Source organism: Notothenia coriiceps, unplaced genomic scaffold, assembly GCF_000735185.1.
Source record: "Notothenia coriiceps isolate Sejong01 unplaced genomic scaffold, NC01 NC01_scaffold00033885, whole genome shotgun sequence".
NCBI lineage: Eukaryota > Metazoa > Chordata > Actinopteri > Perciformes > Nototheniidae > Notothenia > Notothenia coriiceps.
In genome coordinates, this window is record NW_011366586.1 from 196,761 (window position 1) to 206,311 (window position 9,551).

Below are 9,551 nucleotides of genomic sequence, written 5' to 3' on the forward strand. Positions count from 1 at the left end.
CACACATAAACACACACAGGGATTACATGCCTACACGTACACATCAGATTAATGTACACACACACACACACACACACACACACACACACACACACACACACACACACACACACACACGCATATACAGTGTCACTGTGCAAACGTTCCGCACGTGCACTTGTATACATACAGAGAAGATCTGTTTGAGGCGACTGACGGGATGAAGGTAGGCGCTGTCGAAGAAGGAGGAGGTGAGGACTGTGAGTTTTTCACGGTTGGGTTCCACAGGAAGGTGAAAACAAACTAAATGCCAGGTTTGTTCCTTTGGCTCGGAGAGTCCACCTCAAATTCTAACAGCTCTGGGGAAAGATGGTGTTTCTACAGAATGACAGAAAACCTCTGTGTGTGATTTTCATGAATGAAACACAGTTTTGACTCCTGGATAATAAGTGAAGGTTTTGCACACGAGGCCAATAACTTCACAGAGAGATGATTCCAAGTTTTATTTGGTACAGCACAGTACAGTATGTTCACATCAGGATTCGGGATCTGAACACAACAGACGTGTCTGTGTGCCACGTTACACACATTTTGGTTTACTCGTCTAAAGATTTGATGACAAATCTAAAAACTGATAAAGACTCACTGATGTTATCCCCCGTGAGCATACACTCTGTAATTGATATCCAGATCGACTTTATTTACTTTGAGCCAGCTAGGTGTATCTTTGTGGCGTCGTCACGCAAAGTCCTCTACTTTCATATTTTGTAGTGTGTATACTCAATTGTGAGTGTGTGTGTGTGTGTGTGTGTGTGTGTGTGTGTGTGTGTGCGTCCATGTGTGTGTGGTTGCTGTTTAAGAGTTTGAATCCTGACCTTTTAAAGGTCATGGTCATAATCATTTTAAAACCTCCATCTCAACACTCTCTTTTTAATTTAATTTTTAATATAATTTCTACTGTTTTCACATCTTATTTTCCCTAAAATTGTGTAATTCCTCAAGTTTTAAGAAGTACATTTCTGCTGATAGGTCTGCATGAAACACAGCAAGGAACTTCCACAAAGATGTCTTTATTAGAAAAATCAGTTTGTGTCTTCATACGCTGTTTGTCAAAATCAAAAGTCATTCCTGCTTGATAAATAACTCATAGCTGCAACTTAACAGCTATTTAAACTAACAAAGCAACACAGATTGATGATGAACTAAACAATTAAATTGTCAGCTCTGTGTAGGTCATTGACAGATCCTGCTGTTCAGAGAATTGTAGAGAGAGTATTTACAGTGAGAAACTTCATTCAGCAAACACTGAATCTCATAAAAGCATGATCTGACGGTGCTGACACCGATTGCTCTGGAGAAATGGCAAATGTAAACCTGCAAAATTGGGAGGAGATCTTTTGCCGAAAGCAACCAATTCAGTGTCATACTGTAGATCTCACTTTTATTCAGTTTCCTTGCCATGTGTCAGCTACAGATGAGGATATGTTTAAGGTGCACTGGATTCAAATGATTAGCACAGAAGTGACTGAAGACTCCTAAAAGTGCATGAGTGCTGATTATTTTAATCCAGGTTTGTTGCAGTGACTTTTTTACGATTTCTATATTCATCATCAGTTGGAACAGCACAATCATGTCAGTATTGCTGATACTGCGGTTGTGTTGTTGCACAGGGGCATCATCTCTTGCCCTTGCTTGTACTCATATCTGGGATTTTATGCAATACTGTAAGCGTCTGATAAATCAAATACAAATACACTTTACCTTCACAGTTCTCTATGTTGTTAACAAGAGCTTATGGCTGTATTTGAAGGGGTCACTGTATTCGCCTATTATGTAAAAAAACAACATAAAACAGTATTTCACCAGTCTGAAGAACATGTAGTCCTTAAAGATCAAATAAAAGAAATACAAATGACTACAAACACAGAGAAAAATACCCTAAAAACATAGCAAAAGTCTATGTGTTTGACTTCAGAGAATCCAGCTGCAATCGAAAACACTTGGTTGTTTTGGACTTTGCGTGTCACTCTGAAACCTCTCATGTCACTCTACCTTAACTCTGTGTGCAGTGCTGGCAAATGATTGCAGGAAATGTCAGAATGTGCATTGAGATAATGCTTCCAATTACTAGCCATAAATCAGACAGTATAAATACCTATAGAAACCGCCTTCAGGAGGTGCAGGGTGACACTCAAAGATCCAAAACAATTACACTACCACTGTCTAAATGTGCTTTAGTGTGTGTCCATACACGGTGGGGAATGTTTTCTTTTTGGTCGGGCATTTGCATCGGTGTCCATGCTTCTTTACAAGAGGGGGGGGGTGGGGGTCCTTTGTGGCTCTCTGTTGTATGTCCTTTTTATTCCTGCTCAGAGCAGCTTCCTCTGTTCCTATTGGCTCCTGACGCCTTTACTTCTCCTCCTGAGGGATCTTTTGTGTAGCCTGTTGCTGTTGGCGCCGGCTGCGGGAGAAAAGGAAACCAAACTGTTAACATCAGGTAAACATGAGGGGCCAACAGATGAATTAATGAATGATTTATCTAATATATCATATTCCAATCACTTGTATATAGACTCTTATTGCACTATTTCACTACTTTACTATTCTTGTTTGTATGCACTATGTTATCTGTTTGATTGTGTTGCACTGTGGGAGGAGCCTGTGACCTAAGATTTCATAACTACACCTGTAGCATGTTATTGTTTTGAGACACATATGACAGTATTTCTCACCTTCTGTACATTCCACTTGAGGCTGCTCCCACTGTCCGTCGGGCAGGCAGCGGATGACGGGCAGGTGGCGCTGTGTGTAGCCGGCGTCACACTGGTAGCGGACTATAGAGTCGACGGGGTATCGCTCTCTGCCGCTGCCCATCGGCCGGCCGTGCTCCACCTCAGGAGGGGATCCACACATGGCTGGAAAACAAGACAGAGAAAAGGTTATTAAAGGTCCCCTAGTATACTGTTTTTGATCAATATATTATAGGTCTCAGATATATATACAAACATGTCTCTGAAGTGTTTGGCTCCAAACACCAAACAGATCATTGCAGCATTACCCATAATCCCCTCTGTTTCAGCCCTGTTTCAAAAGTGCGGATTCTCTGTCTGTTACTTTAGATGAAAAATAAGGAGCCCCTCCCCACGCCCCTCTGAGAGAGATTTGGTTAGAAAGAACACAATGGTGCTCTAGGAGGAGATTCAGGTGATAAGGGGGGGGGTTGGTGATTGGCTAATGGTTACACAAGCCAACAAATCGTTATGACATCATAAAGTGGCCAAAATCTGATCAGCTCATTTTCAGACAGTTTTTTATATAAATGGATCAGGACAAAAAGAGAGAGAATCTTTGTTCCTGAAACTTTCAGAATCTCTTTCCACAGAGGGGACACATGTTGATGTATACAAGACGTGAACAAGTGGATTTTGCATAATAGGTGACCTTTAAGGCAACTAGTAGTAGAAGCTTGTCTTGGTCCAGGTTGGTCGTTCATCATTTATCAATCAAACTGCTCCACATCCTGAACAAATGTTCCTTCTAGAAAGTAACTTCCTGGCCTGATACATATTTAAACCCAGTGAGCCTACCAGGTCCAGTCTTGCAGGTGAAGGGGAGGTGGTAGTTGCACGGCACGTCGTTCCACTGTCCGCCCTCGTGCCAGATCATCACCACACAGTCCTCCTCAGAGTTGAAGTAGTTATCTGGCTGGTTGGGCCTCCAGTTCTCAAAAGACTATGAAAGGAACATAGACGATTAATGGATACATAAACAAAGATGAATAACTTATAGCTGTAAAGAAACCAGACTCACCAGAGGACTGCCGTCTGTCCAGCGGAACTGATTCTGCACGTCTTTGTCGTTCAGTCCAATCCACTGGTAGTCCTGGCCATTGGCTGCATTGCAAAATAAAAAACTGATTTAAGCTTTTTAAACCACTTTTACAAGTCCTCCCTCAAAGTAGGGGTACATACCTGGGGTGTGGATTAGCATGTGTGGGAACAGATGGATGCATTGATGATTACATAGTTTCAAGTCCCTCTTAAAGAAGTGTGAAATATCACGACCATCTCTCATCTTTTTTGCATCTTTTCTAACCCTTTTATCTCAGAAAGAATTATAATTTCTTTTTTTAGCGCTCATTCGCCAGTACAGTAGTTCTTGTTACATTGAGTAAAAGAGGGACATGATCATTCAATGGCTTCCCACTTGTAAACCAACTTGTGTAGCATGTATAGCTTTCTTAATACAGCCCCGCCTGTAACTAATCTATTGCATTAGATATTTAAGATATTTCCTTTAGAATTATATATATATATTGTTTGCAGATCCAAAAAACCCCCAAAACACTTAAATCCGTATGACTTGAGTTTGCACATGCTCAAATGCCAAAGATTGCCCTGCAACAAGCTGGACACAGACACACACTCACATTCACAGATGCACGCACACACGCGCATACAGACACACACAGACACACACACACAGATGCACGCACACACAGACACACACAGACACACACAGACACACACACACAGACACACACAGACACACGCTCACAAATGCACGCACACACAGACACACACAGACACACACACACAGACACACGCTCACATATGCACGCACACACAGACACACACAGACACACACAGACACACACAGACACACACAGACAAACGCTCACAGATACTCACAGTTGACAAACTGCTGCTCGTCCTGGGAGCCGATGCTGACCAGGTGGGCGTTGACCTCCTGGCAGCGCTGCTCGGCCTCAGACCAGGTGTCTCTCTCCGCAAAGTGGAGGTAACAGCTGCCCTTGAACTCCAGCCAGCCCTCAGCACAGCCCTGCACAGCTACACACACACACACACACACACACACACACACACACACACACACACACACACACACACACACACACACACACACACACACACACACACACACACATCACACAACATATTTGGTCAGAAGCAGAACATATGAAATGTCTTGTTATGAAATGTTCTTTTTAGCTAAATGGCATTTGAAACAATATGTTGTTTGTTACGGTAGTTTGGTGACTCACGTGTCGAGCAGTCTGCCCCAGAGAACCCAGCCGGACACTGACACACGGCGAGCTCCTCCTGCACCGAGCAGGACCCTGAACCGCAGGGGTTTGGATCACAGGGGTCTGAGGAGGTTGAAAAGGTTCAAAGTTAAGTCATTTAGATTTTGTAGTTCTAACTCATCAGCGGTAAGAAAATATAGTCAGTTTATCAAAATGTCTTGCGATGTTGTGGGAGATGCAATGGGACGGCTAGTGCCTGAAGCTGTGGACTTGTTTGCATATTTTAAATGGTAGATGCATTTGAGGCACAGACAAAAATTGCCAGAAGTAACCTTGTAGTTTCTTTCTAAAGTATTACCTGTTACTTTGAATGGACACCTGGCTTTTGGGTGGACAAATATGTGTATTTCCCAAAATGTTGAACATGCATGTATGGCAGATTTTTTGGCCTAGTAAAACAGTTTGATCTAAAGACACATACCTTCCACTACTTCAGGCTGCTCCATGACGGAAGGAGTTGCGTAGGACACTGACGGTGCTGTGGTAGGGCTGGTGTAGGCGGCGTCTGGAGTCACGGCATAAACTGTAGGTTCTGCATGTCTTTCCAGATCCTCTTCCTCGTGTCCTGATTGGTCGGTTCTGGTAGTTTCCTCATAGGTTGTAGTCTGAGAAGATAATTCCTGAGGGACTCCACTTCCGGAGTGATGCATGTTAATGTCGAAGGTGCCACTGAACTCATGATGGCTCCCTGACCCACTGCCTTGCCCGCTGATCTCCACCACTCCTCGGCCATGCTCTGGGTGGCGTATCTGTGGCGCTTCGGTCACTTCCATCATGTTGTTGTCCGTGAGGTAGATGACGTCCCCTGGATGCTGGATAAAGTCCTCGGAGCCGGAGCCGCTGCCTGAGATACCGGATGAAAAGCCGCTGTGGAACCCGGATCCAAACGGACGATATCCAGACACCTCCTGCTCACCGGACGGCTGGACTGTCAGGTCAACGCCACCCTGGTCGACGAATGAGATGCCAGAAAATCCACCGGAGCCTGACCCGGACATACTTCCAGATCCAGAGGCGCTCGACTCCAAGTTAACCCCACTGCTGTCAATGCCTCCCTGGCCCCACTCCTGCTCAGTGGCTCTTGGGGGAGTTGGCCACACCTCCTTCATATTCCCGTCCACCATGATGATCATTGAGTCTCCACTGCTACCACTAATGTCCCCACTTCCGCTGGTAAAACCTGATCCGGATGACTTGAAGCCAGAGTACTGTCCGTCGAACCCTTCCCCAGATCCAGATCCAGATTGACTACCACCTTCTCCGGATGAGACGAAGACGGCGCTTCCTCCTTCTGCCTCCTGCGGCCCTCCAGAGGTGGACTCACCCCCGGAGAAGACGTCAGGGTGTCCGCTGAAGAGGACCTGTCCCGAACCGGAGGAATCACCACTGGACCCCGAGGTGCTGGACCCCGAGGTGCTGGACCCCGAGGTGCTGGACTCCGAGGTAATGGACCCCGAGGTGCTGGACTCCTCTGGGATCTCCCCGCTGGATGAAGGTTCAGCTGATCCAGAGCCAGACACATCAACAGGTTTGGAGGTTGAGATTGGAGGTAAAATTGGACTCACTGGGGGAAACATGAAAACAAATCAAGAGTTCATTAGATACTACTAATCAAATGCTGTGTTTAGCTTCATGGTAAAATGCACTTTGTGTCTTACCAGTGGGAGCAACTTGTTGAGTTGTGACGGTTGTCTTGTTGACAAACTCCTCTATTTCGGTAATGTTTACACTGGTTTCAGTTTCATTGTAGTGTACATTGGTGTCAACTAAAATCCAACAAACAAGAGATTCAATTATTAACTACAATATTACTAAACTTCTGAAAAATTTACTTTTGGACAATGTTTTAGAAATATTAAAACTTTACAACCAAGCCAAGGTAATTACAAGAACTTCATAGAAAGTATTTCAAGCATTTGTCTCACCTGTGGGAACCGAGTGATCAACTTTGACTATGGTCTTCTTTATCACATCCACCGTCAAGAAATCAATCGTCAGATCAATACTGGTTTCATTTTCAACGTGATCAACTGGAATTTCAGCTGAAAAAGACAAAAGGAAAGAAGAAATGCTCAGTATGTAGGATATAGCATTCATATAGATAGATAGATAGATAGATGGATAGATAGATAGATAGATAGATAGATAGATAGATAGATAGATAGATAGGTACTTTATTGGTAACAATTTGGGAAATGTTTGCGATGTACATACTGTAAGAGAAATTAAGATACTAGAAATAAACAGTCCAAAATATTTCTGAAATAGAAATAAAATAGCATTAAAAAATAAATATATATACATGAGGAAAATATACATGTGGAAATACAAATTTCCAGTAACAAATATAATGCAGGATATAATGTTGGTGATTTTGTCTGGAAGATGATGGAGATGTTAAGAAACGTAGTATTTCAGCTATTCCTTTCCTTCTAAAATCTACACGTTCCTACCTTTGAAACAATAGGCGTCGTAGCGTGAGTGTTCATCGGGGAATCCTGTCTGGTTGGGGTAGGCGTGGATCATGTGGACGCCGACCTGCCCTCCTCCACAGTGGGACCTGGGGGTTGTGATGGGGAAGCGGACGCTGCGGTCCAACAACCAGCCCGGGCGGCACTTATCCAGCCCCTGGTTCCAGGCGGCAAACAGCTGTCCGGTGGTGGCCAGCGTCGTGTTGAGTTTCTGACAGTGTTGCACAGCCTCCTCGTACGAGAAGCTGTCGTAGTCACTGGTGAAGAAGACCTCACCTGGAATAATAATACAGCTTTGTTTATATAGCACTTTTCATACAACACATGCAGTTGATGTGTGGATATAAATTAAAGCTCCTCACCTTTCAGACGTTCCATATAACAAAACACATCGAATTGTTCGCTTGCTGGTCTCAGGCCGTAGGATCTGACTCCGGGGATGTGAGGCAGATTACCGGCACAGTTATCTCTGGGCGACACGATGGGATACCTGAACAGGAAAGAGGATAGGGGGACACTTTAGTACGGCTTTTCGTTTCTGTAACATCCCTCGAGGAATCAGTTTTGTTAATCAGAATCAGAATACCTTTAATCGTCGCATAGAGTTGTTTAGAGTTTTGTATAAACCATATTCAACCAGGGATTTTAAATCCTGGGGTTTTGATTGGTTTCAAATAGTTTATTAATAATAATAATANTTGGGGAAGGAAGGGTTATTTAGTTTAACCCAGTTACAGACCTGGAAGTAGCGAAATAGATGAGAGTCTGGGAGGCTACATTTGTCAGAGAGTTGGCTAAAGCTACCGAAAACATTGTTGATGTAAAGGTCCCTTACTCTGGTTAAACAGGTGAGTTTTTAATGATGACCTGAAGATGTCCAAACAAAACCCAATGTTGAAACAAGAGTAGTATGGTCTTTAAGATGTTATAATCATCCTATCTCATTGTCAGGTTTTAAATTGCAGTAAAAAGCCTAGTCCAGTAATTATTATTTTGGGAAACAGCAAGGATTTTGATGAACTATTCAACAAAAATCTGTAATCATTAAATTCAATGAAAATCAGCCCATTATGGGAAACATGTTGTATATATTGGTTGATCTCTGTTTTCCCTCGCCTCCTGCTCACCTGACAGTCTGGTCTCGCAGCCAGCCGGCGTCACATTGGTGAAGACCTTTCTCGAAGGCCGCCTGCAGCTGCTGGCCGCTGGCGATGACGGCGCCGACGCTCTGACACGCCTGCTGAGCCGCCAGGAAGCTCAGAGTGTACCGACCGGTGATGGGACGGTAGTGAAACACCACACCTGGATGAGGAGGGGGAGGGAAGAAAGCAGTTGCAGTCGTTGTTTTTTTTGATAAAGAAACTACCGTAATTTAAAAGCAAAGATAAAAAAACATGAATACCAAAGGTACATGTATAAAAGTTACAGTGCAGTGTGAGATATGATAGGGTAACAAGCTTTTTGCTTCATCAGTACATCAAGTTCAAATTAGTGACACAGATTTGTTTCTTCATTTTATCACTCCCCGTTTCCAAATGAGTCATGTGAATGGTTCATCACACATTCAAAAGGCCTTTTTGAGACACGTTCAACATTTAAATCCAACTTCTTTCTTAACTTTTATTACTTTAAAAGTAATTATAAAAAGGCAGGAACTTGCAAAGCCAATGCCAATAGCCGCGTTCACACCGCAGTACTTTTTTCCCACTTTAGTTCTGATATAGTTCGGAAATGTCGCGTTCACACCAAAAAGAGCCGGAACTAAAATTAGTTCATGAGAACCTTTTTACCCCCTTTTCAGTCCCTGCTAGAGAACAGGGACTTTCGTGGGAGAAAAAGGTTCCTGTGTCTGATTGGCTGGGCGAAATGCCCCGTCAAACTCCCAAAAAAGTTTGTGAAGCCGCCATTTTATTAGCATTATTAGCATTAGCATTAGCCCAGCGCAGAAACGCAGAGAGACTAACTTATGTCAACACAAAATGAAACATGGGAGC

At 43.5% G+C, this 9,551-nt stretch overlaps 1 protein-coding gene across 1 annotated transcript in view; it reads right to left on the reverse strand.

Annotated features, from left to right (window-relative positions):
- Positions 1–467: 467 nt before the first annotated feature.
- Positions 468–9,551, reverse strand: part of acanb (aggrecan b) — a 22,301-nt gene continuing 13,217 nt past the window's right edge. The window contains exons 7-18 of the mRNA XM_010790210.1: positions 8,685–8,859; positions 7,920–8,047; positions 7,540–7,833; positions 7,012–7,128; positions 6,745–6,852; positions 5,508–6,650; positions 5,045–5,149; positions 4,671–4,829; positions 3,790–3,872; positions 3,567–3,711; positions 2,712–2,894; positions 468–2,440 (exon numbers count right to left, since the gene is read on the reverse strand). Of these exons, the coding sequence (XP_010788512.1) occupies positions 2,370–2,440; positions 2,712–2,894; positions 3,567–3,711; positions 3,790–3,872; positions 4,671–4,829; positions 5,045–5,149; positions 5,508–6,650; positions 6,745–6,852; positions 7,012–7,128; positions 7,540–7,833; positions 7,920–8,047; positions 8,685–8,859 (2,711 nt within the window). The 3' untranslated portion in view covers positions 468–2,369. The remainder of the gene's footprint in view (positions 2,441–2,711; positions 2,895–3,566; positions 3,712–3,789; positions 3,873–4,670; positions 4,830–5,044; positions 5,150–5,507; positions 6,651–6,744; positions 6,853–7,011; positions 7,129–7,539; positions 7,834–7,919; positions 8,048–8,684; positions 8,860–9,551) is intronic.